The sequence below is a fragment of the Aspergillus pseudoviridinutans genome (genome assembly GCF_018340605.1).
Source record: "Aspergillus pseudoviridinutans IFM 55266 DNA, scaffold_6, whole genome shotgun sequence".
In the NCBI taxonomy this organism is placed as follows: domain Eukaryota; kingdom Fungi; phylum Ascomycota; class Eurotiomycetes; order Eurotiales; family Aspergillaceae; genus Aspergillus; species Aspergillus pseudoviridinutans.
In genome coordinates, this window is record NW_025091286.1 from 623136 (window position 1) to 648718 (window position 25583).

The window sequence follows — 25583 nt, forward strand, 5'->3', positions numbered from 1 at the left end:
TGTGCTGCTCCGTTTTGCTTGGGATCTTTCGGTGTGTTGTCCTGCGGTGGTATCTAAGTCTCTTTTTGTGGGTTGATTGGTTCAATTCACCAAGCAACGTAAGCTAAGCGAGGTTCAACCGAGTCGAGTATATGACATTTCATGTCTACAACCACGACTATATACTCTGCCTTCTATATCATTTTAATTTCCAGGGTATCCATCACATGCCTCGCAGCATGTCTTCCTATAGTATCACTCGAAGAAAAGAGATTCGTAACAGCCCAATGAGGACGCTATTTATACTTGGCCATGAACTCGGCGTGGAACTTGACGATTCGCTCGACCCAGTCAGTGCCGGGGGCAAGGAAGGTCGTGCGGAAGTGGAGGGTGTTCTCCTTCTGTCCAAAACCGGAACCGGGGACCACGCAAACGCCAGTTGCGTCAAGGAGGCGCAGGCAGTAGAACTCGTCGGCGGGCCGGCCTTCGGCAGCGGCGGCTTCGACGGCCTTGGGGGGCAGGGTGATGCTGGGGAAAAGGTACATGGCGCCCTGCATGACGTTAGAGACAGTATTGAGTCAAGGAGAAGGTAACGTACCTGAGGCTCTTGGCATTCGACACCCTCCATCTGCTTGAAGGCTTCGTACAGGGCGAGGGCACGCTTGTGTAGGCCATTGCTAATGCCGTTGTACTCCTTCTCATACAACTCGTAACTGGGCTCGCCCTTCTTGGGTGGGTTCACCATAAGCTCGACCAGACACTGACCGATCACCGGCGGGCACAGCATGATGCTGACAAACTTGTAGATCTCGGCGGCGACCAAGGGGTCGAATCCGACGAGCTCGAAGTAACCGCCTCGGTGGCCGCATTCGCCCACCATACCCTTGGACACACTGTGCAGAGAAGCGAGTTCGACGTTGTCGTACTTGCCAGGCACCTCCTGCTGGAGCTGGCGCAGTCTCTTCTTGAACGATGTGAACTCGCCCACGAAGACGTTGGTTTGGTACACCTCGTCGGCAATGACGACCAGCTTCTCCTCTGCGGCGACGTCAAGGACGCTCTTGATGTCCTCGGGGCTCAGTGAGGCACCCGTCGGGTTACCGGGGTTGATGACAACGATGGCACGAACCTCGGTGCCATCGGCCTTGGCGCGCACCAGAGATTGCCGGATGGCCTCCACGTCTGTACCCCAGGCCTTGTCCTCCTCCAGGAGGTATGGGACGCACTGCGCATTGAGAAGAGACAGGGTGGCGGTGTACAGAGGATATTGGGGAATCGGCACAAGGACACCAGCGCTGGGGGCGTTGCAGATGACGTTCAGCAGGGTGCTGACACCGGACGAGGCACCCGCGCAGAGGTACAGGTCTTGAGGGTTGGCGGGGAAGCCGTCACGCTCCTCGATGAATCTCGCCACGCTCTCCCGGATTAATGGCGCTCCCTGGCTGTGACTGTAGGCACCGACGCTCTGAATGTCCGCAAGAAGCTTCTTGGCCCGGTCAATGACGTCCTGGTTGTAGCCGAAAGACGAACGCAGAGCCTCCGGTTTCTCCAGCAGTGCGGGGTTCTCGAGGAGACTGAGTACTTGACGGAAGAAGGTGATGGGTTTCTGATCCAGCTGCTGGGGGTTGCCAATATTGGCGAAGATGACACTGTCGAAGGGCAAGGACTTGTCTCCCTTGGCCAATCTCACACGGTACTCCTCCGCCTTGACGGCAAGCTCACCACGGACAGCATACTTGGCTTCCTTGACGTTGGGATTGATATTGTCGGCACAAAGACGACGAGGGCCGAGATCAGAAGCGGTCCGCTTGGTGGTATATGTCACGGTCATGGTGGGTTCTGTGGTTGTTCGCGACTACGGGTCAGTTTTCTATGGTAATTGCGGCCCCTCGAGATCAACCCATACATTATGTACCTGAGACAGAAAATGATTTGACTCGATGGTGGGGTGGGTACGGAGAAAAATGGATGCATTGTCACGAGATGAGGGGAAGGGACGTGGCCGTATGCCAAGTGCCAATCCACGCATTTATTGCCTCAAATTGAAGGGACATCCAATAACATTTGATGGTTGGCTGATCGGACGATCCTTCGGGGCCAAACGGAGCTAGGGAAATCTGCCGAAAGCAAGACAAAACGTACCTGGAGAGGTCCTGGGGCTGGAGACCCCCGCGGGTAGCCCTGCCGCCCAGCAGAAAGCCTGACGGCGCGGCAACCGAATAATCGGCCGGGAAACTGGACGTCCCAAGGCCACCGGCGATGCCCGCATGTGGGATGCGAGCCTAAGCTGCCAAGTCATACTGTGTTTCGGGTCTTAACCGGGCAATGGAATGGCTTCCTCCTTTTTCTTTTCCTTCTCCGCGCGTGGGATGCGAAGAAAGATCTAACAGTAGCGCTTTGCGCTCTTCCTCAGCAGACAGGATACAGAGGGTAAAAGCAAAAAAGACCGTCTGGGAAAAAATGACCCCCAATCGCGGGAAAACACGCGGTGAGCGAATTTCTGCAGGCGGTGAGTCAAAACGGTTCTGGCCATCGTTGGCTCGCTGACTCAGCACTCAGCGCCGTCCCCCGCGGCAACCATCGGAGCTGGATTCGTCTCCCCTTACAGTTAGAGATATTGGGTAATAGTTTGCCAGATTATGGGGTATATAATCGAGTCATCAACGTGCCATTGCTTTTGGACCAGAATTTTCATCCACCGGGTAATCGTCCCGGTTCTGGAATCCAGAGTCGGAGCATGCCGGGGTTCATCCGAGGTTAAGTTCAGGCATTCTGCACCTCGATCCTTCATAGCTTCATAAATACCTAATTAGGAAAACAAAACGAAGGTTGTCGAAGATATATTCTGCGTTTGAAACATGGTTGGATCCTAGCTATCGCAGGTGATGCTGCTCGCCGCCCAATAACCATCCGTAGCACGGGGAAATCCAGCCTACCATGATGTTGATCAGTATTAAAACCAATTCTTATCGATTCGGACATCGCAAGCGTGTGCATATCTCCTATATTATTAAGAGTTTCCAGAAGGTGCTTCTGCAGAGCGAGTTCGGCCTCGTCCGAAGAGGGTTGACTACTACCTGACAATGCTATAATAATATCTTATTAAGACTGGGGGCCACATAGTGGAGTATTATTATGGTATTCAAGTTACTCTTCCTGCGTGCCTACAATGTAGGAAGCCGCCTCGATGAACCAGATTCGTTCACCGACGTGTGAGAGTCCGGTATGAACATGACTGGCGCTGAGCTGACGCCTCATTAACTTGACGAACCCAAGATATCTTCGGTCAATGCAATTACAAATCACTGAGCTCACTAGTTGTCCACTAGATCAGACCATATCATGCGATTAGACCATGTTGTCTTCGGTCATTAGTGTATGATACAGCAGCCTCGCTTGCTTTTGCTCTATCAAATTCAAAAATAGACAGACATCAATCGCTGCATCATCCAAATGATCAAGTTCACTGCGTCAATGACTAGGGATAATCGTAACCTGCCACTCAGACCATTTCTCTAGCTTCGTTCGCTGCCCCGTAGCCGCACGGCCTGGCCGTACTTCTGAAGCTTCGTGATGAGGGCATCACCATGCTTGACCAAATCAGCATACTGCTTGTTCTTGTCGTCAGGCCGGTTCGTCTCAATGATTCCATTCACTCGATCAATGGTGCACGCGATACGGTTGCTGGCAATAAACTTGGCCAAATCCCTGCATTCACTATCAGTCATTGTATGGTTACACGTAACGGGTCGCATCTTACCGATCCAGGAAGTCGACAGTGACACCAAAGTCATTTGCCATGCTGTTCAACCCAACCACCCGGTAGCTTTGCAGCAGCTGCTGGTAGGCGCGGAGTCTCATCTCCCGAACGAACCAGGCCCGGTGTTCGTACAGGTACCGGTCCTGAGTGAGGAAATTATCTTCCACAGCCGCCAATGCCCGGAAAAATGTGCGGTAGTTGCCGCTGTAAAGGCTATCAACCAAGTTGGCGAGAGACGAAAAGTCAACGGGGGGTTCTGTCTCGGCCTGGAGGCCAGAACCTGTTCCCAAGGTGGTCAAATTGACCGCGGTGGTGGCGGTGCCTGGAGTGGCCGTAGAAACCGATGCATCCTTCATCTCCTCATCCCGAGCACCTTGTCCAGCCGAGATTTCGCCGGTCAGAGCAGCCAATCTGTCCTCCCCAGCTCCGAGGATCGCCTTGATTTCAGGGGCATCCACGACCTTTGCTTTGAAGTCTACTCGCTTTAGGGACAACGAGCCCGCAAGGACCGAGTAGATGACCAGAGCGGAATAGCTGCACAGCTCGTAGCTCGTAAATGTAGACAGACTATCGAGAAGAAGAGGAGCCGCGAGGTTGTAGGAACGAACAATGAGCAGATGGAGGCCCTTGTAAGCCTTGAGACGATTCCTCCGGTCCCAGTCACCACCACTCTCGATCAGACTATCCGCCTTTTCGATATTCTTCTTGACGGACACGGCATCGCCAAAGAAGAGGCCAATTCGAACCATGGCAAGAACGAGATCAATCTTGGTTCCGAGGAACGTTGTCTTCTCGAGGAGCGCCTCGTGTGACTCAATAGCTTTGTCCTACACGATACAACGATGTATTAGTATCCGACCCCTGACAAGCCTCATTGATGACTGCGCTATAAATCTGTCAACGCACCTTGTCTCCTACCCGTGCCCAGAATTCGGCACGCTTTCCCCGTGCGGCCAACACCTCAGTCTCACCAGCTGCTTCTTCAGCCTCGTCTTCTTCCTTCTGGAAGGCTTCCAGCTCTTTCTTGTTATCCTCGACCAAAGACTGGTACAGCGCTTCATCCCATGGAAAATCGATCTTCTGTGACGGTTTCCGAGACGCCAGCAAGTTGGAGGTGATCAAAGTCTTGTTCGACCCGTGGGTGCTGTGCTGAGGTACACCTTCGCCAGAATAGTTCAGAATGCCTTCGACGGGATGTGCGAGGTGTCGGTAAAGAGGAGCCATCTTATGCTCTGAGATGGCATCCTGAATTCTCTTCAGCGACGTCTGTCGTACTGTCTGGGGGCATGATGGGTTGGAAAGGTTGAAGACATGCTGTGCGAGGGTGAGATCAGGGAACTTGATGTACTGCGGATCAGACCCCATAACGGCAATGGGATGTAGGAAATTATGACAAGAGATGGATGAGGCTGAGGGAGAGAATGGCGAAAATGGGTCTTGGTGAGTAGTAGCGATGCTTGTGTAGGTAGGTCTGTTGACGGGAATCTGGTCGCAGCAGACACATCACGTAACGTAGCTGAGCTCAGCTGGATCAAAGAAGTTCCGGTCCGACGCCAATGTTGTCCACCATCGTTGGTCGATTGCATKAATATTTGACAATTACTGTAGTTTTGAAGAATAGAAATTGAGTACATTAAGCAATTCGTTTCTAAATGTGACCTGACGCGTCTCTCTTGTGTTTTGAACATGTACCTCCGACTTCAGGTTGAGTCCGGTTATGCCACACCTGTTCTCTCCAGCAATATATTTCCAAGCTGCCTGTCCCTGAATTGGATGCTAACTACGAAGTATATTTGTATGATACTGCTGGCGCTCCAGGGTTGGTCAAATTGTCCATAGGTGCATATATAGCTTGTCAACTTGCTCATTCTAGGCCCATGACGTCTGATATTGCCTGAGATCTCGATCCTGTGAATTTACGCGCTGCCACGAACCGTAAGTGCTGCTTTGGAGAGCCGACGCTTACAATGCAAGTGGGCATCGTCGGCATCAAAAAATGTCCTATAGGAAGTTCCAAGATCGACACATGATACAAGCGCTACCTATTGTCGATATATTGAGCGTCAAAACCAGTGCTCTGCATAACACTAAGAATATTTCCGTTATCCTTGAACAGAAGCAAGGTCCTGTCAGATTATGACAAGGATTAAACACCTACTATGTTGTCTGTCTGCCTCCAGTCTTGGCTTTTCCACCAGATGATAGTCGCTAATGACAACAACTTACTCCCCCTGCATTCGGTGTCCGCCTAGAAAGAATCAACTTCTCTGAGGACAGGGGCTTCGAGATAATCTTTTATTTCAATACTTACGGCAAGATGTTCCTAGAAGCATGCGCTTATGGTAAGTCTAGCTGATCGGTACGACAACATCTAATGCATCTGTGGTCTGTACTTATCTGTAGGTAGCCACCTGCATTGCCGATACCCCGAGAAGATAACGCATCTAATTCTACCTACGACATTGCGTAAATGCGCGGCACATGGCCACATGCTCTGTTTCTAGTTTCGACCGGATTCTACCGACTTTTAGATTGATTTGGTGGGCGTCCAATAACAATACAAAATGAGGGATGAACTAACTCACAGTAAGGCAAAGCTTAGTCCATCCGCTAGGGAAGTGGCCCCACTATATCCACCTCGATACTACGGTATCTCACAAGATTAACTGCCGTTGGACGATGAAAGCCGATGCTTCTAACTAAGATGCACAAAGCTGGGAAACGGGGTAATGGGTTCAGAATGGCGCATATTTAGTGGCTAGCATCGGTCTTTTGAGATGCGTTCTCACCATGTGCCCCTTTGGGGCGATTGTGGTTCCTCTTTTCAACCTTGGACTTGTTTCTTCTCCCTACTTTTTTCTTCTGCAAACTCCTCTTCATCCTTCCATTTCTATTCCCCCTTTCTTCTGAGGTATAGGTTTGGGAAAGTGACTGAGATCTGTTGCCGCAGTCCTCGTGTCAACAAGGAAATCTATCGGTCACTTCGTTCCCTTGTGGCCCCCCACTTCTGAACAACCGTTATTGCGCTGTTGTAAACCCAGCTAAGGCCAGATTGCTACACCACGCGCGGAGAGATGATGACTTCTAAGCAAGGCGATCAGCCTTCTCCTTCGATGGCCTCTGAAAAGGCCTCGAACATTCTCGATCCAATACCCATCGAAGAGATACCGCTGGAGAATACGCAGAAAAGTCGCTGGGAGCGCAGTTGGCCAACCATTGCTTGCGGCGCCGGTCTCTTTTCTGACGGCTATCTCAATGGAGTATGTGATATGCCCAGGTCTTGATACTACATTCAATTGGCCACCAAATAGAGTGCTTACTGACTTTGTCACTTAGGTCATTGGGCCGGTCAATACCATGCTAAGCAAGATTTACCCTGACACGTACAAAAACTCCCCTGCCAGCAGGAATGTCTCATCTATCGTCTTTGCCGGAACCGTGCTTGGTCAACTCATTTTTGGTTACGTCAGTGATCATTGGTCGAGGAAGTGGGCTTTGATGACCTCCACGGTGATCCTGATCATTTTCAGCGCTCTCTCTGCCGGCTCCTACGGAGCTCATGGTAGTCAAGCTGGTTTGTTCGCCGCTCTGACCGCGTATCGGTTCTTTCTAGGAATCGGAATAGGTGGGGAGTATCCTGCAGGAAGTGTAGCAGCAGCGGAAAGCACAGGCGAGCTGAAGAGCGGCCATCGCAATCGCTGGTTCATCATGTTCACTAACTTCCAGATTGACTTTGGATTCGTCGTCTCTTCCCTGGTTGCCATGATTTTGATGTTGATATTTACCGAGAACCACATGCGTGCTGCTTGGCGTGTGGCTCTAGGACTAGGAGTCATTCCGCCCCTGAGTCTGTTCTACTTGCGACTGAAGTTGGACGAGCCGGAGGAATTCAACAGGCAACGCATGCACAAGTTCCCTATTTGGTTAATTATAAAGTAAGGCCCCTGACATCTCTGTCTCCTTTCCACCACAGCGGCTGACCGTGTCTCTATGCAGGTATTACTGGAAGCGCCTGGTTCGGCCCCTTCCCCTGCCCTTCGCATGGTCCTTCAACTAACTACAGCAGCTTGTGGTTTCCCTGATTTGGTTCATCTATGATTTTTCATCCTATTCGTTCGGCATCTACTCGTCGGAATGGCTCTCCATCATCCTGGGCGACAGCGCTCCTCTCTGGAAGACTTTTGGATGGAGCACAGTCACCAATCTGTTCTACATCCCAGGTGCTTTTTTGGGTGCACTGACGAGCGACTGGATAGGTCCGCGAAACACGTTGGCAATCGGAGTTGCCCTGCAGGGTATCGTGGGCTTTATCATGGCAGGCTGCTACGTATATCTTAGGGAGGCAAAGAATGTTGCTGCCTTTGTCGTTGTCTACGGCATCTTCTCATCTCTCGGTGAATTCGGGCCTGGGGACAACATCGGGTTATGTGCTGCAAAGACCAGTGCAACTTCCATCCGTGGCCAATATTACGCGATCGCAGCCGCATTTGGCAAGATAGGTGCTTTTGTTGGCACTTATGTGTTCCCAATAATCCAAAATAACGCTCCCAATGCTGTGCGCCAAGGACAAGATCCTTACTTTGTCAGCAGCTCGTTGTGCATCTTCAGCGCATTCCTGGCCTACTTCATGCTGCCATCTATTGGGCAGGTATGTTCTCGACTCGAGCATGGACTTTGCTCGCTACCATTCCAGGATAAGTCACTGACACCACTTCTTAGGATACAATTACCGAAGAGGATGCCAAGTTCCGCGCTTACCTCGAAGCTCAAGGTTATGATACCTCAACTCTGGGAAATGATCGTGCACAACAGTGATCCATTCTTCTGTCTGTTCTACTTACCACTCAGCATCATATCTTCCGCACAACGTCATCGCCCATCAACCTGCCCGCTGACTGAGGCCCATTCCATTTGCTAGCCCTCTACCACAGCCGATAGCCGAAGATCTGCCCGCGACCCTCAAGAAAGGTGACCTTAGCCACGAGTTCCATAGGATTGGAAAAGGCACCATGTGCCCCAAGCGACCTGCCAGCGAGTTACTTCAAGGCCCGAGCAGCGTAACAGCCCAATACCCCGAAAGAAATTTTATTGGTAGAGAAAAACTGTCCCGTGCTGACGTTTCCATGGGTTGACTCGGCTGCGTAGCCAGGAGACTTGCGATTGCCCGCTGCACGATGTACTATACCTCTAAGCATTGGACTCCAAAAAATATGGTACATGATGACTCAGTTATTGTAACCGCTTTGCAGTAGTCTCTATGCTGTTAATCTCGTGTTCGATCAACTTACATAACTCCTTGCGTGCTCTGACCTGAATGTCAAGAACTCGGAGCCGATATCGTACCTGTCACGTGACCGATGATGGAGGGCACGAGTGAGCAAAGTAGAACTTCATGCAATGTCTACTGGCAAAGCATCTCTATATTCCTTTTGTATGACGCAAATATGAATGTGCGTTGTAACTGTCTGACAAGACGAGTATTACGGAACATAGATTAAAAGCTAAATAGCTTTGGTTCACAGGTCGGAGTGTGATTTCCATACACCGTTCCTCCACAAGTCTACGTGCTGGATGAACCGAGGTTGATGGTGACAGACGACGGTGCATCCCCGGGGGGTCATTTGCCGACCGTGATCCATCCTCCCCCGGACGCCAATTCCGCGTTCTTCCTAAGGTACTAATTTATCCCCGTCTCCATCTTTCCTTTGTTCTTCCTTTGTTTGTGGGGGTTTTGTCTCCGTATTTCTGTTTCTCTTCATCAACTTCGTTTTCTTTGTCTGACCCTATCAGCTGGTCTGTCATCTCCTTAGTGGCACCTTACCCTCCCTGAGACCGATCGTCGGAGTAATTAACCACGAGTAAAACATCGAGAACATTCAAGACTTCATATTTCGAAAATGGTTGCAGACGCTCTGGTTTATCATCCTGCTCTGGCGCACTACTTGCGCTTTGTCGCGACAACTGGTACGTCGTTATCTTGTACTCTGATCAGAAGAGGGGATGGGGAGTAAACGCGGAACACTGGTCGACATGCTGTTGTCTTCTCTCGCAACCCTGTTTGATCACCCTCAAGGAAGTGACGGTTGCTAATGATCTGCAGTCGGTCGTGACAAGATCTTGCGTACTCTGCAATACTTCTCCCGCTTCTACGCCTGGTACCTTTACCGCACCAACCGCCCCCAGTCCGCCATCGATCCCTACAATGCCATCAAGAAGCAGTTCGGCACAACACGAAAGATCCTCAGAATTGGAAAATTCGTGGAGCACCTCAAGGCTGCCGCGCTTGCCGCTGACAACAAGAGTCCCATCGATCCTGTGCTTCGGTACCTCGCCATTGGCCGTCAGCTCGGTTATGCCGGTTACCTGACTCTCGATACCATCACTGTCGTCGACGTGATCGGTGTCAAAAAGCTTGCTGCGGCCAAGCGGTTGCAAGAGTCTGCCTACCGCTCTTGGATGGCGGGATTGGCCTGCAGCGCCGTCGCTGGAATTTACACTTTGTGGAGGCTCCAGGAGAAGGAGAAGACACTCGACCGTAAGGAGGGAGAGGGTGTCGTAGAAGCCAAGAAGCTCGAAAAGTATGTTATCTGGCCTCAATCCTGTTTGGTAATAATGGTGTACTGACGGCTATCAGGGAACGTGCCGCCGCCCGTATCCAGCTGATCTCCGATCTCTGCGACTTGACCGTTCCCGTCTCTGCGCTTGGTCTTGCCTCCCTCGATGACGGTCTTGTGGGCATTGCCGGTACTATCAGCAGTTTGATCGGAGTGTGGGCGCAGTGGCGTAAGACTGCATAGATGAATGTGATCGGTTGCCCTTCTCACTGAGCGGGTGAAATCAGCTCCTGAGTGAGGTACGGGGTATTCTTGACTTGTTCAGCCCAAGGTTGTGCGAGTCATACACTTATGGATTTAGGTCCGTCGCGTCCCGAGCAGTGCGATGGGTGTTTGAAAGTGAGGAGATTTCCCACCTCAGACAAGAATTTTTATTTCACAATTTTGGGCTTCTTGAGCTCGGTTTGACGGTTGAAGCCACTTCCCGCTACTCTCTGTCTTTCATGAACGTAATGTAACTTTTATCGAATACACCTTTTTTCGTTCATGCTATATAGTTATCAATGGTATGCATTAAGTTTCATACCTTGTTTCCTGGTGATCGTTACCTCAGACTTGAATGATATGTCTCACTCTTGCAGAGATTTATCATGCTAGGCACATGCAGCTTTTCGTATGGTTTGTCCGCATCATGTGAAACGGGGATTATTTCACATGTGAAATACTTGTGTTAGGCCTGAGGTGTCAACGGGAACTGGCGGCGGATGCCAACATTGTTTGTGTGTATTGGAATTACACTTTTGTCACTACCTTATTCTCACCTGTGTCACTGTCAATTGGATTCGATCATACCTTACTGATTTGAGCAGTTGCACAATAATATTTGACGTTGTAATACCACATATGATTCTAGGTTCTTTTCCCTCTTCAGGGGTTTGAGAGTGGGACGCCGAAAAGATAGCTCGGGCATAGGCCACATTGGCTGATTGCTATTGTAGGCTATCGATCAGCTCCAAATTTCCCGTCATAATAGTTTCTTTTTCTGGTGACTACCTCCCTAGTGACTAACCAATTGAAGATTTGGCGTCATGTCTGTGCTGGTAATGGTTAGAGCGACGCTGATAGACTCAAGCTCGAGTTTCATTCTCGGCATGCCGCAGGTCTGATGTCAAGTATGTCGGATCACCACAGGACGGGCCATAGGCAACGATGAAGCATGTCGGCTCATGAACGTCTCGACCTCTAGGCATTTATCGGCCATTCTTTGCGACGTCTCTCCTTCATCCTTACTGGAAAAATGAGGACTCATCCCCGAGATCTGCCGTCCACCCCCGTAGCCCGTCGATCAGTCTCATTTTGTGCAGCCAAGCTTTATATGGCCAAATAGTTCGTCCTGCAAGGGCCAATATGACCCACTCAAGCATGCAATTACCCAGCGTGCCTTGGTTTGAAGGCAGGCAACGATACAAAAGGGATGCATAACAATGACGAGCTCAAGCTGGAATCCTTATCCATGCCTATCCCTTGCCAGCTTTTCCGGAGGTTTCCATCCTGCCAAAGCTAATGCCTCTGTTCTGAAAGCCATTCTATCGAGTCTTGAAGGTGTTGAGGACTCACCAGGTCAATGAAGCTATCGGCAAACTGGGCTTCTCTGCGCAAGCCTTGCGAGACTTGTCTAGAGAGTTGAGGGCATTCTGTCTCTACGGTCAACCTACCTTAACTGTCCTTTGCGGTCGATTTCGAGAAAGGATGTTACACCCTATTCTCGATATAGATAACTTCAACGTTGTATTGGCGGTAATAAGTATGACTTTTCAAGGCAATTGAATGGGTGATGATCGCTGACTCGCTATCAATCGAAGGCACCTACATCCTCCTATTCGGATTCATATCGCTGAAAATCAAACAACGATGGTACCTGGGTGAAGCTTGTATGTTTACTTCTCTGGAGGATCCGATCATTGCTGATTATGACTAGTGCCTGCTTTCCTGACTGGCATCGCTTTTGGACCGGCTGCGGCGAGGTTTGTCAAGGTTTCCCAATGGGCCGGCAACAATGGCGATGGGGACCACGGTATCACATACGTACGCTCTGCCGGATTTGAGTGGTTCTATCTGGGTAGTCATATGCTGACGTGCCTAGGATTTGGCTCGCCTGGTCATCGGCATCCAATTAGTCAAAGTTGGATATCAATTGCCGAGGAAATATCTGAAGGAACGGTTCAAGGAAATGACCCTCTGCTTACTTCCACTCACTGCMATCGGTTGGCTTGCGACCTCTGGTTGCATCATGCTCATGATTCCACGTATTTCCTTTGTGCGTGGGCCTCTGTCATCGGTCGTTGCAATCTGTTACTGATGTTCGAGAACAGCTGTCGGCTCTCATAATTGGCTCCTGTGTAGCATGTACAGATCCTATCCTGTCTCAAGCAATCGCCAAGGGCCCTTTTGCTGACAACTATGTTCGTCGTCCTCTCCGTGAATTCATCTCGTCCGAGGCAGGGGGTAATGACGGATTTGGCTTCCCCTTCCTACTACTGGCTATGGCACTTTTGCGGTACGCCGAGGCACCTGACAACGCAGTCAGTCTGGGAGAGTTTGATTTGGCTAGGGGGATCCCGGACTCGCTGGGCACGGCTGAAATCGGACGTTTCGGTGGTGGAGTTACCTGCGCTTTGAGACACTGGGCTATCGAAGGTGTCCTCTATATGGTGGTATTGGGCTCGGGATATGGTGCTGTCATAGGCTTCGTAAGCCGCAAGCTTCTCAATCTCGCTTCTGAGAGGTACGTGACGGATGACGTGCTTTCGAGACCTCCACTCACCACTGCAACAGGAGATGGATCGATAACGAATGTTTCGCCCTCATGCCTGTGGCTATTGGGGTAAGTTTATTGTAGTTGGTGCTAGAACAGGATTAACGATGCCATTTAGTTATTCATTGTCAGCACGTGCGGTTGCTTCGGCTCCGATGAGACGTTGGCTTGTTTCGTGGCCGGGAACGCATTGAACTGGGACGGGCTGTATCACGCCGAGTCGCAGGCCCGGCAAGACGCCTTCAACTCGGCACTGGAAACGCTCTTGAATTTCGGGATCTTCATGTACCTCGGCGCGGTGATGCCATGGGATCAATTTCATATGCCGGACACAACGGGCATCACAGTCTGGCGGCTGATCGTATTGGGATTCCTCATCCTGCTTTTCCGTCGTATGCCGGCGATCCTGCTCGGATACCGGTTCATGCCGAAGGTGTGCAGTAACTGGAAGGAAGCATTGTTCATGGGATACTTCGGGCCGATTGGTGAGTCGTGACGCCGTGGCATCAGGGCTGGACTAACGGATATGAGTAGGCGTGGGGGCGATTGCATATGCAGAATACGCTCGTCGGTTATTCCCAGCACCCGGGAGGAGTGATCGAGAAATCAACAATCTTACTGCTGCCATCGCTCCAGGTATGATGTCCCTCTTTGTCTTTCACGGAGAGTAAATGCATGTTCTAACGCTCCTTAGTTGTGTATTGGCTGGTTCTGTTTTCCATCATCGTGCATGGCCTGTCCGTCCCCGCGCTCAACGCTTTATACAAGGTATTCAAAGTCCCCTGTATCTGCGATCACCCAGTGGAAGTCGTCCTCCTGTCGGAGAACGTGCCCCTCCCGAACAACAGTACAGTCGAACCAGGACGACACTCGATACTGGTGAACAACCGCTTTTCCCGCGCACCGGACGAGGAAGCGCAAACGCGGCGATTCTCCCGCGACGACACAGAGGCAATACTAAGACAGAGTGAAGAAAGTGCGGATCGACCCTGCACGCAAGACTCCATGCAAAAAATCGACCGAGCCGTTGATACGACGGATATGGTTTGATTATCACGTTGTTTTACGGTAGACAGTTTATTTAGAGTCACGATATTATAATAAGAATCAGAAAACTTCATTCCTATCGTTCATCATAACTTCATGCATTGTGCAGCGCCGACGAAGCCACCTCTCCCATCCCATCTGAAAACAAACCAAACCACCCTGCGAGATCGCTCAAGGAATTCAAACGGGGCAAGTCTATCGCCGTCAGCAATACACCTTCCAGCMATACAGATTGCGCAAGATACCTTTCCACAAGAAGAGCAAGTCTTGTTCTCGCCCGAGATGGAAGCACCGCAGGAGGGACAAGCGTTGTGACCGGCCATTTTGAGTTGCGGGGTGTAGATCTGAAGATCTGAACCGCGGGTGAGGGTTAGCTTGTTTGGACCGTCAATACAGCAAATGCAGACCTACCTTGTTGATGAATGCGATAATAGTTTGAGTACCTTTGTGGGTGAGATGAGTCAGGTAGTGAAGAATCAGAGAAGAAAAGCACAGAGTAAGACGGTTTGTTTTGCTTGTACCCCGCCGGCTATCAGCGAGTGCCCCGCCTTGGGTGCTTATGGTGATTGGTCTGTGGTTGTCCAATGGGCAGCTGATTGTCTCTATCTAACAGGTGTAGAGGAGATATAGGTGAGATGAGCAGGTGACTGAGGTAGTTAGGAGTAGATGAGGCTGGTTCTGTGCGCAGATGGTGAGCTTCGGTGGTTTCTATAGTTGTGTCGGTTTTGGATGTGTTGAAATTCCATAATATATATATCTGTAAGGCAGCGAGGAGTTGTATAGATAGTGAGTAGTATGTGAACAGGCCATTATAGGAAGAACATGTATATGCTTGAGTCAGAGTCTTCTTTGACATGTAGGGATCGATCACTGCCATCCGATGCAAGTCAATCTCCAGCTAACTCCGTAAATTGCCTGTTTAGGAAATCTGTTTGGTATCACTATGCCCTCATGTACATAAGCATACCATTTTTGCGAGAGATGGTGCTCCATATTCCCAAGAGCATAGATGTAATTAAGCAATCCGCGAGTACTATGTTCCAAGTAATCAGCAGTACCGACCTATGTATCTGGTCCTACGACCCGATCTCATATTCGGGCAGTCACAGTCCTCAGATCAGGCGCTGCTCTATAATTGATGAAGTAAGAAGGACATCTCGGTCACCCGAAGACAAAGCCAACGTGTCAGACAGTCTCCATTCAGTGGATACTTCAACCCGGTTGGAATTCGGGATCGGGAGGATGCCATTGCTACTATTGGATCATGCTGGGGATACGGTGGGTTTCCTTAACTCTGCAGAGTTAGTAACTTGCTGGAGCTTGGCTTTCTCGAGTGAGCTGTGGCTTTACCCATTTGACGAGTATTGGGTTTCCTCGAAGGATAACACTGTTGAAAGCATTCATAGAACTCGGTTGTAGGGGTTGACACGAGCTAGGAGCAAGGAAGCTGAATAGAGCTGTTCCGAACTGGTCTGGTGACTCCAAACAAGAACTGCGGTCACGAGCTGCAAGCCATTTTCTGCGAAAAACCAAACATGAGGCTAAAAAGGGGATATCCGAGCACCAAATCCTCGGAATGACCGAGTCGAGTCTATTCGTTCGAACCCGTGATAGAAAAACCATACTCCGACTTCACAGTCGATAGATAGTCGAGGCTATTCTTAGATCCCGAAATATCGGATTGCGTCGGAGCTTGGGAGTCTCTCTGCTCTGCTGTAAGCCTGTAATAATTATTGACGAGTTAGCAAAGACCCGAAAAAATCAGAGAAAAACCAATTGCGCACTATTTGTGCGACATGAGGCATTTTTCGATGGGAACATTCTGAAATTCGATTCTTGTTATCAAATAGCTTCCTAAATCTTCCGCATTGGGAACAGGCTGTCTCCACTTGGTATGCCTGCCCAACTGCACAGCCCGCTTGTTCGAAACTGATAGATTGACTGTTTGAAGTTAGGGGCTTTGAGCACTTCTAGACTCTTGCTTTGCTTCTTTTAATCTCAGTGTATTCCTATATTCTCCGATGATGAGTACAGACCCTATCCAGATACTGTATTATTCACGGTCTAGCTGCTCAATTTCTCGCAGTCAAACAAGACAACTCCTGAAAGATGTGAGGTCTGCAATTTTATCATCATTGCAGCACAGCCACAAATTCAGGGGCAGATGTCCATTTCCGTAATGGCGCAAATAGCTATCTTACTCTTTTTGACTAGATCACCAGATAACAGCGCAAGAGTCTAAGACTCCTTTGAGAGGTCCGGGGAAGGCCCGCGTGGCCCAGGCGTCCTGCGGATGCGGGGTACAGCAGAATTTCCTGCCCTAGGCTCCCGAGCTCACGCGCCAGAACAGCTGTAGCAATGATAGCAGTGCATCAAGCATTGCCATTGGAGCTTACCTAGCTTTCGTCTCACTGACTCGGTCTCCGTCGTTTTCCCTATGCAGCTCTTGGCTGTGACCAGCTGAGTGAGACTGACTCCTACTCTAACTAAAACTTCATTTACTCTAGAAGTTCAATAGTGAATTGTAGGTCGTAGTCATTCTCAGCTTCGTAGCCTAACCCGAAGAGGAGGACAACATCATGGGGTCTTCAGAAGGCTTGGTCGATCATAGGGGAGAAGCATCTGTTTCTCCCGTGGTGCTATGGATTTCCTGCTCCACACTCGTCTGGACTGTGTCTGTGAAAATAATAATGTTTTCCTGCTAAATTTTCGGTTTCAGTGTTTTCGCCCTAGCATTTGGGACGGAAGCAAGCAGAAGAATCGTGTGCGGAAGTCGTCCGTAAAAAGCTAGAGCTCTGGATACGTCAGATCAAAGGACTGTTCGTTGGCAACCCTTGTAGGCGCAATTACGCCGTACTTGCAGTTGCATGCCCAAGAACCAACAATAATCAAGACGGTTCCCTTTTTTCGAAAATTAGTTCCCTTGAAGCGAAAACCAAAATGAGCAAGCGGCAATATCTTCTGCCCATGACGTTAGGATGTCAAATCAAAGCTTGTGATTGGATTTTGCAACCGGTTTCCCTCGGCACGCGATGACTAAGTGATTTGCCTCCTTCCAGGATTGGCATCGCGACTCCAAATTCTTAGCCGGCGATTTCGTCATGATTTTCATTCTGGCAGTCGGGTCGGCTGGACTGAGACAATTTCTGCGGTTTCCTGGATGATATTTTATGGAAAACTGGTAGGAGAATTTAGTCGTGTCTGACTGGTACGAAGAAACGAGGGATTCTGTGTTGGTTTCGGAATGGGTTTGTCGCTTTCATTGTTCTGGACCACTTCAAATTCTATAACCAACAATGTTAATACAATCAACCCAATTATCCTATCCAGGACTAGAGGTATTTTGTCGAGATACGGTACTAGCCGATAATTTGCACTCCCCGCAATCTGGGCCATATTAGCCCCTGATCTTTTGCCTCTTGAACCCAGCAGGCCTGGCTGTCCCGCTGTTGAGATCATCCTTAACGTCATAATTCCATTTGACCGTCAATGGACTCAAATTCAGTACTGCGTAAGAGACAGAAAATAGCAGAGGGAATATACTTTGCCAACAAGCTGGAATGGTATGCGGTACCGTAATAGTTGCAAGGCTGGTCCTGCACATGCAGACTCCAAATAAATTTGCTGCATTCAGCTGCTGGAATGTAGTCAAGAGCTGCACTCTGCATTGTACGTTATTGGCAGCCTTAGGAACCTTCGCAATACTCCGTACAGTACTGACTAAACTACCGTAGGGACTACTACCTACGGAGTACCTGCATTACTCTCGCCTCGTCACTTTTTGCCTTCTTACAATCCCTCGCCGAATCTCAGCCCGACGCATCTATCCGTGCGTTATTATCCATTATCCACGAGTCATCGAGAATAATTTATCCCTTTCCCGATCAGTCCTCCTTGCAGCGCTAAGTACGTCGTCTCTGATTTTCTTTTACTCTTGTTGGTTGGTGGTCCCGACCAGTTGTTCCGTAACCATTTCGTGCCCACATCTGGGGTTCGGGTCATCTCGGGCAGTCTATGAGAGGCATTTTTGTTCACTCCACGGCTAACCATCATCGCTGCAGACTCGTTCCTCAACCCCGACATCACCCGCGGAACTGTGGAGAAGCATATCGGATAGTATTCTTGAAACTGTCCTTGAGACCTGTATCATCGTGAACATGGCTCCTGCTGAGAACATTCATATACCCCGTGCTTCCCGCCCGGAACTTGGTCCTCTCTACTCTGATTTCTTCGAACAACAAGTCGCAAAGCAGCGCAATAATAATTATCATTCGACTTCTCTAAGAAACATGGTTGCCACATCAGTTAATCGCACTGCTCTGCACCCCGGTGGTGTTCAGTATGTCTTCCCTTATCTACCTTGCTGCCTTGTGAATCCCCTCAAGCGCCCTTGTCGCTCTCCCCCAAAGTCCATCTTGTCTTCTAGCCTGCCCTCATCGAGCCACACTTCAATACAAACAAAGTGACCAACCCTTCGCTAACATATACTTCTACCAGACCGGGCAAGAGCCACACTGAACTCGAGGAGGAGCTCCACGAGCACGCCCACATTGACTACGAGCGTGTCGCAATCGTAAGACCACCCTCAGGCCTGGTTGCATCCCTCTTTGCAATGTGCTAATCGTCCTAGATTGCCAACCCCTCCGTCGCTGCCCTCTACGAAGATGCCCTCGTCTACGAAACAGGTACCGCCATTACATCGAGTGGTGCCTTGACTGCATACTCTGGTGCCAAGACCGGCCGTTCTCCTTCTGATAAGCGTATCGTCAAGGAGGAGTCGTCAGAAAAGGACGTTTGGTGGGGACCCGTTAACAAGCCTATGACCCCTGAGGTAAGTGATATCATTTCATTTAAAATCGCGCATAGTCCAGTATATCACGCATTCTTCTCGGTTGTTGCCCCTTGCAGTGGATTTCTTGCAGCGTTCCCGGGGTCCCCTGCACATGCATTCCAAAGGAGTCAAGCTTTTTTGGCAGCACAATTGTGACATCAAATCATTTTCTGGAGAACGCCTCAAATGCCTCATATCCCTTTGAGGATACCTATGAGGCATTTGTTTCACAGCCTTTGTGAAACAGAAAAACTGCAGCTTTGCCTGCATCTGTGTGGTCTCGTGCTCTCCTCGGAGACTTGGTCAATTCTTCAGCCTTCTCCGCATTCCCCGCCCTCGGCTCAGCCTTAGATCACGTGCATTGCATCACATTTCTTATCGATAGGGCTGATTACTAACCCACTACTGTTAGGTCTGGCGTATCAACCGTGAACGTGCTGTTGACTACCTCAACACCCGTAACCGCATCTATGTCATCGATGGTTATGCCGGCTGGGATGAGAGATACCGCATCAGCGTCCGTGTCGTCTGCGCACGCGCCTACCATGCTCTCTTCATGCGCAACATGCTGATCCGCCCCTCCCGCGAGGAGTTGGAGCACTTCCACCCCGACTACGTTATCTACAACGCCGGTTCTTTCCCTGCCAACCGTTTCACCGAAGGCATGACCTCAGCTACGTCGGTAGCTATCAACTTTGCCGAGAAGGAGATGGTTATCCTGGGTACCGAGTACGCCGGTGAGATGAAGAAGGGTGTTTTCACCATTCTCTTCTACGAGATGCCCGTGAAGCACAACGTTCTGACCCTGCACTCCTCGGCCAACGAGGGTGAGAATGGTGATGTAACAGTCTTCTTCGGTCTGTCCGGTACTGGCAAGACCACCCTGTCTGCTGACCCCAAGCGTGCCCTGATTGGTGACGATGAGCACTGCTGGACCGACCGCGGTATCTTCAACATCGAGGGTGGTTGCTACGCCAAGTGCATTGGCCTCTCCGCCGAGAAGGAGCCCGATATTTTCAACGCCATCCGCTTCGGATCCGTGCTCGAGAACGTCGTCTTCGACCCTGTTAGCCGCGTCGTCAACTACGATGATTCCACCCTGACTGAGAACACCCGCTGCGCCTACCCCATTGAATACATCGAGAACGCCAAGATCCCCTGCATTGCGGACAAGCACCCCTCGAACATCATCCTCCTCACTTGCGATGCCCGCGGTGTCCTGCCTCCCATTTCCAAGCTCACCACCGAGCAGACCATGTTCCACTTCATCTCGGGTTACACCTCCAAGATGGCCGGTACTGAAGACGGTGTGACCGAGCCCCAGGCCACCTTCTCGTCTTGCTTCGCTCAGCCCTTCCTCGCCCTGCACCCCATGCGCTACGCCCGCATGCTCGCTGACAAGATCTCCGAGCACAAGACCAACGCCTGGCTGCTCAACACCGGTTGGGTCGGTGCCGGCGCCACTACTGGTGGAAAGCGTTGCCCTCTCAAGTACACCCGTGCCATTCTGGACGCCATCCACAGCGGCGAGCTCGCCAACGTGGAGTATGAGACCTACGACGTGTTTAACCTCCACGTGCCCAAGACCTGCCCTGGTGTGCCCTCTGAGCTGCTCAACCCCAAGAACAGCTGGACCGCMTCGACGAGCTTCTCTGACGAGGTCAACAAGCTGGCCAAGCTGTTCAACGAGAACTTCTCCAAGTACGCAGACGAAGCCACCAAGGAGGTTATTGCGGCTGGCCCCGTTCCCTCCCAGTAGATTGTTTGACCTCATTTCATTTCTTTTGCTTTGTCAATATATTGCATGGCGTGCTGCGTTTCTTTTTTTCTGGGACATGAATTGGCTCTGTGATCATGTGTGTGCTTGCAAGACGCAAGTCAGGTACTCAAACCTTTTTGCTATTTCCTCTTCACCCTGATTCCCGTCATTGGCTTACTCCTTGGGGAGATAATACCTTTATCGCACTATCTAGAATGCAAAAGTTGAGTTCAACGAGTGGGTCATTGTAGCCGGTGCAGTGTAGTTGTAATCAAAAGAGGTCGACGTGGTGGGAAAGGTGCGGAATAAATAATGCCCAGGAGCACTGTAGTCCGGCTCCCAACAAACACTGACGCTTCGGGGATTAGTGATTTCTCTCACTGAATTACTGTACGGTCTAGTCTACCATATGGGGGCAATCTATTCATATTGGGAGAGTATTCCGCAATCTAGAACGTAAAGACAACCCATCCCGGTTCCTGGGTTCCCAACGAGCCAAAGCAACCACACAGATCAGCCATGAGCGTAGCCTGCCTTGAGTTTGGCAACTCATTGTCAGTCAGAAGTAACCATGCTACCTACCCAAACACGTACCCGAGTAACGAGTACTTGCGTCTTGCTATAAATCCGCATATTTGACAACCCCTATAGCGATGATCGGCCATTCGTTGATTCATCCGTCCTGCGTCTGAACTAGACTAGTCGTGGAGGTAATATCTACCTAGCTGTCTGCTTCCGTCTAGTGCTTGACCAGTCAGTTGGACCTTGGTCAACTACCGAGTTGAATTCCGCTTGTCTTCCCGTGTTCCTTTCCCGGGTGCTTTGTGTCCCGGCTACCCCTGAGCAATAGTACGAAGGAGATAGTTGAGCTTCGGTTGTCGCTCTCTACGGTGGAACCCGAGGGTTGGCTGTCAGTGGCAGGCAAAGGCACCTACCGGGTGTGCTTCCGCTGAGTAGCAGACATGGTGGTTTTAGTGCGGTTGGGGAAGACTGGGATATTGGCGAGTGGTAATTCTAGATGATATGCTAATTGCCAAGATACGTTTATGCGACGTTGTTGAGGCCACTCTACAATATATACTCGTATAGATTTGGGATAGAGATACTGTTCGTTCGATACTATATCTCGGAGAAAGTACTTGACTCCGGACCAAGTGGTTTCGCGATTGCCTAACTGTATGGTTCGACCAACAATTTAAGTGTATCTCTATCTCGTGTCTCATGGCATTCATCTGGCCAACTGACAGGCAACGTGCCTTGAGCCCCTGATGGTCCTATCTCAGATGAAAGTGCCGGAATTCGGAGGAATCACCGGAGCACAGCACTCCTGATGTTCTGTGTGGATGGAATAACAATGTGCCTTCAGGTGAAGATATGATAAATGGCGTCATATGGATAGCCAGGTTGGCTTTGTTGATCGCGTTGTATGGATTTGCTCAATTGCTTTGTTGATATCAAACTGTGTAACTTCCCAACGCCGCAATTGGGTCTAAGGATTTCATAACCTGACGGAAAAATATACTTCAGATCCTCAACTAGCAGTACTCGTGAGTCCTGTTCCTGGCGGATTCAGCAGCTGGACTCCTGAAATAAACCGCTAGACCACATCCTCCCTAGCTGGAGCCGGCCAGCAGAATAGCTGATCTGGACCGCATCAACGGAGCCTGGCCATAGCCAACGGGAACACATAGTGTGAGTTCTCCGTGGGCCGTGTGGAGCGGAGCCGTCCGTCACGTTGCTTGACCTGACAAGATTAAGCGCCAGCAAGAATATTCATCCTTGCAGTGAGATAGCCGGAGCGTTGGCCCAGTTATCCTCGGGATATCGGACGGAGGGAGGCGTATACCGTTTAATCCGTCTGAGGTCCACTCGCTCGGGACTCAGGAGTATTCTCAATGATACTGCGCGAATCCTCCGGCCGTCTGCTTATACTGTCGTTGTCTCAGCCGTGCTAGCTAGCTTGCTCCTATTGTCGAGGACTCTGTCCTGAACTCGATAGTCTGTTGTCCATCTAGCAACCGGCTATCGGGATGCGTCGGGAAACAGCACGGGTTCCCGGGTGTTTCTCGTGGAACCAAAAGCGGAATAGTGTACTTCCCTGAGGCAGGTTTGTGGGTCGTACGGGTCTGACCGTCATAGTGTAAGATTACCAGCGCCCCGCTCTGGTCCATGACGTGGAGTGTATGTGTCGGCTGCACACTGAGTTTCAATAGACTCTGTAGACTGCAACATGGTGATGGATTGGGAAATTGTGTTGTCTGATCTGAATGGGAACAGATTCTGCTTATTTTCATATAGACTGTGATCAGAAGTCTTGTAGAATGCGATGAGAATGATAGTGTGATCCCACAACTACAAGCCATACTTACCCCGCATTTTATAAGTTCGCTGCTGTGTCATGCAGCTTACAGCTTTCAAATGTCCATGACAATAATAGAACAATGGTATCAATGTTGTATTTGGCTAGAGTGATCGTAGACTACCCGAGGCCTTAGTGGTGTGACATGCGCTGAAATGATCGAATCAGAAACGTGCTGATAATACACTCTCCATGGCAATAGCAGGATAGCATCCTTGGTATCCACGATTAAGCCAGATGATGTGGAGATGCCTTTCTAGCGAAGATCGCAGCAATAGCTCCAGATTCATATGGACTATACGCAGAGATAGTATCATAGCCATAGCCATGCCATAGCCACATATATGCCCATAGCACCAACCCGTGTCTAACTTCCGTGCCTTTTAAAGCTCTTAGACCTCCTCTTCTGTCGTTCAGTCGGCGGACGTACATCGGTTGTTCGGAACCTTTTCTCGGTTTCTATGACTTGACAGATATAATACTTGCTCTTGTTATCGACTCTCCTAGTACTCGAATAAAATTCAGTATCCTCCTGGCTTCCTCTATCATCAGGAACAAGGCAACCTCGCAGTCAGTCGGGTAACCTCGCTGTCATCTGACTCGTGACTGCCGGGAAGCTTCTTCTGCCAGCTCTTGTCCTTCCCCTCAGTCACCCCAAAACTCTCCACTGGGTCTTGCCCAACAAGCTGCTTTGATTTCATCAACCATTGCTTTCCCCTCTTTGCTCTCCCTGTTTATTCTCGTCGAACCTCCGATCTCCAACTCCGTTTGTTGGTTCGTGTCTTCTATATACAACAGCTGTAGCTTCTGCTCGTGGTGAGTGTATCCTCTACTTTTCCCTTCGGTGGAGTATACGTCATCTGTGAGACCATCCCCTCTCCTCTCCTTACAGACGCTGTCGCTCTGTAGATCAGCTGTGTCTTGGTTATCCTGCTGGGGCTGAGTTCATTGCCTAACATCAAATTTGCATAGAATATATACTTGTTCACTAGATTCCCTGGTCAGTGAACTACTTCCTAGCATTCACTCTCTGTCTTGCTCTCTTGTCAAAAACTCGCGCAACGCCTGCCGGACCAACGAACTGACTGAATTCTATCACAGCCTTGGTGCGAATCTCGCTTTACCATCGACATGGCAATCAGTACTGTCGAGCCTGCTCCGCAACCAGCCATGGATTTCTTGCACCATCCGTACACACGTGCCGCGCTGCCCTTCGTCAATGGTGGCCTCGCCGGCATGACTGCGACGGTCGTCGTTCAGCCCATCGACATGATCAAGGTCCGCTTGCAACTGGCCGGTGAGGGTGTTCGTACTGGCCCTCGTCCTTCTGCATTTGGTGTTGCGCGCGACATCATCGCCTCCGGAAAAGTCCTCGACCTTTACACCGGTCTGTCAGCTGGTTTGCTGCGGCAGGCGGTCTACACTACTGCCCGTCTGGGTTTCTTTGACACCTTCAGCAAGAGTCTTAACACGCGTGCTGAAGCTGCTGGTAGGAAGGTCGGATTCGCCGAGCGCGCAGGAGCCGGCTTGGCTGCTGGCGGTATTGCCGCCATGATTGGAAACCCAGCAGATCTGGCACTCATCCGTATGCAATCCGATGGCCTGAAACCACCAGAGGCCCGAGCCCACTACCGTTCTGTCGTTGACGCGTTGTTCCGTATCTCGAAGCACGAGGGTATCGCCGCTCTGTGGGCGGGTGCTTTCCCGACAGTGGTGCGTGCCATGGCCCTCAACCTGGGTCAATTGGCCTTCTTTGCCGAATCGAAGGCGCAGTTGAAAGCGCGCACGCAGCTCTCCACCCAGAGCCAAACCTTCGCCGCTTCAGCTATCGCCGGTTTCTTCGCCAGTTTCCTTTCGTTGCCCTTCGACTTCGTCAAGACTCGACTACAGAAGCAACAAAAGGACCCCAAGACTGGCCAGCTTCCGTACAAGGGTCTGTTCGACTGCGCTCGCAAGGTTGCTCGTGAGGAGGGTTGGCTGAGGTTCTACCGCGGATTTGGCACTTACTATGTGCGGATCGCGCCCCATGCGTTAGTCTTCCCCACTCCGCCTCGCTAATATCAGCCATCATTTCTCGCTAACCCCACTGATCGACTCTAGCATGGTGACGCTTATCGTGGCCGATTATCTCAACCTCATCACCAAGTAAAGCAATCGGCTTCTTTTTGACAGCCCGGTGGCTATCTACTGAGGCTACAAGACTCGTTGTCTTCGCCAAGCCGCAGGCTCTGACAATAAAGACCCGATTCAATCGGCGAAATTATTGTAAAACGTGGCTTGCAGGCAGACGGACGATACATCGTCATATGGCCTGTTTCTTATCCTATCTTTATGCGATTATTCGTCAGAGAGGCTTGACCGGAAAATACGCCAAGGGTGGTGTTCGCACTGTCAGGCACAGACGACACCATTCCCTGGTGTAACCGAGAGAACATGGTTGACAAAAGTGAATTCTCTTCCTTTGACAACAGAGTTACAA

At 50.4% G+C, this 25583-nt stretch overlaps 7 protein-coding genes across 7 annotated transcripts; 5 read left to right on the top strand and 2 right to left on the bottom strand.

Annotated features, from left to right (window-relative positions):
- Window positions 1–275: 275 nt before the first annotated feature.
- On the bottom strand, window positions 276–1810 carry Asppvi_008664 (putative alanine aminotransferase; the record flags this gene model as incomplete). The annotated part of the gene is made up of 2 exons (XM_043304530.1): window positions 276–530; window positions 578–1810. The coding sequence occupies 2 exons, from the start codon at window positions 1808–1810 to the stop codon at window positions 276–278; spliced, it is 1488 nt and encodes a 495-aa protein (XP_043160465.1).
- Window positions 1811–3494: 1684 nt separating this feature from the next.
- Window positions 3495–5104, bottom strand: Asppvi_008665 (proteasome regulatory particle lid subunit RPN7; the record flags this gene model as incomplete). The annotated part of the gene is made up of 3 exons (XM_043304531.1): window positions 3495–3687; window positions 3740–4566; window positions 4646–5104. The coding sequence occupies 3 exons, from the start codon at window positions 5102–5104 to the stop codon at window positions 3495–3497; spliced, it is 1479 nt and encodes a 492-aa protein (XP_043160466.1).
- A 1712-nt stretch (window positions 5105–6816) lies between these two features.
- On the top strand, window positions 6817–8554 carry Asppvi_008666 (putative MFS phospholipid transporter (Git1); the record flags this gene model as incomplete). The annotated part of the gene is made up of 5 exons (XM_043304532.1): window positions 6817–6999; window positions 7076–7674; window positions 7736–7754; window positions 7806–8387; window positions 8459–8554. The coding sequence occupies 5 exons, from the start codon at window positions 6817–6819 to the stop codon at window positions 8552–8554; spliced, it is 1479 nt and encodes a 492-aa protein (XP_043160467.1).
- Window positions 8555–9636: 1082 nt separating this feature from the next.
- On the top strand, window positions 9637–10536 carry Asppvi_008667 (PEX11 family protein; the record flags this gene model as incomplete). Its single annotated transcript, XM_043304533.1, has 3 exons — window positions 9637–9703; window positions 9840–10317; window positions 10374–10536. The coding sequence occupies 3 exons, from the start codon at window positions 9637–9639 to the stop codon at window positions 10534–10536; spliced, it is 708 nt and encodes a 235-aa protein (XP_043160468.1).
- A 1506-nt stretch (window positions 10537–12042) lies between these two features.
- Asppvi_008668 (putative plasma membrane antiporter) lies at window positions 12043–14158 on the top strand (the record flags this gene model as incomplete). Its single annotated transcript, XM_043304534.1, has 9 exons — window positions 12043–12097; window positions 12156–12224; window positions 12272–12378; window positions 12437–12610; window positions 12666–13078; window positions 13129–13177; window positions 13227–13593; window positions 13643–13744; window positions 13803–14158. 9 exons carry the CDS (start codon window positions 12043–12045, stop codon window positions 14156–14158), a joined length of 1692 nt encoding a protein of 563 aa, XP_043160469.1.
- A 4154-nt stretch (window positions 14159–18312) lies between these two features.
- On the top strand, window positions 18313–20745 carry acuF (phosphoenolpyruvate carboxykinase PCK1; the record flags this gene model as incomplete). The annotated part of the gene is made up of 4 exons (XM_043304535.1): window positions 18313–18494; window positions 18653–18728; window positions 18786–18986; window positions 19399–20745. The coding sequence occupies 4 exons, from the start codon at window positions 18313–18315 to the stop codon at window positions 20743–20745; spliced, it is 1806 nt and encodes a 601-aa protein (XP_043160470.1).
- A 3490-nt stretch (window positions 20746–24235) lies between these two features.
- Asppvi_008670 (putative mitochondrial dicarboxylate carrier protein) lies at window positions 24236–25253 on the top strand (the record flags this gene model as incomplete). Its single annotated transcript, XM_043304536.1, has 2 exons — window positions 24236–25134; window positions 25205–25253. 2 exons carry the CDS (start codon window positions 24236–24238, stop codon window positions 25251–25253), a joined length of 948 nt encoding a protein of 315 aa, XP_043160471.1.
- Between the last annotated feature and the right edge of the window lie 330 nt (window positions 25254–25583).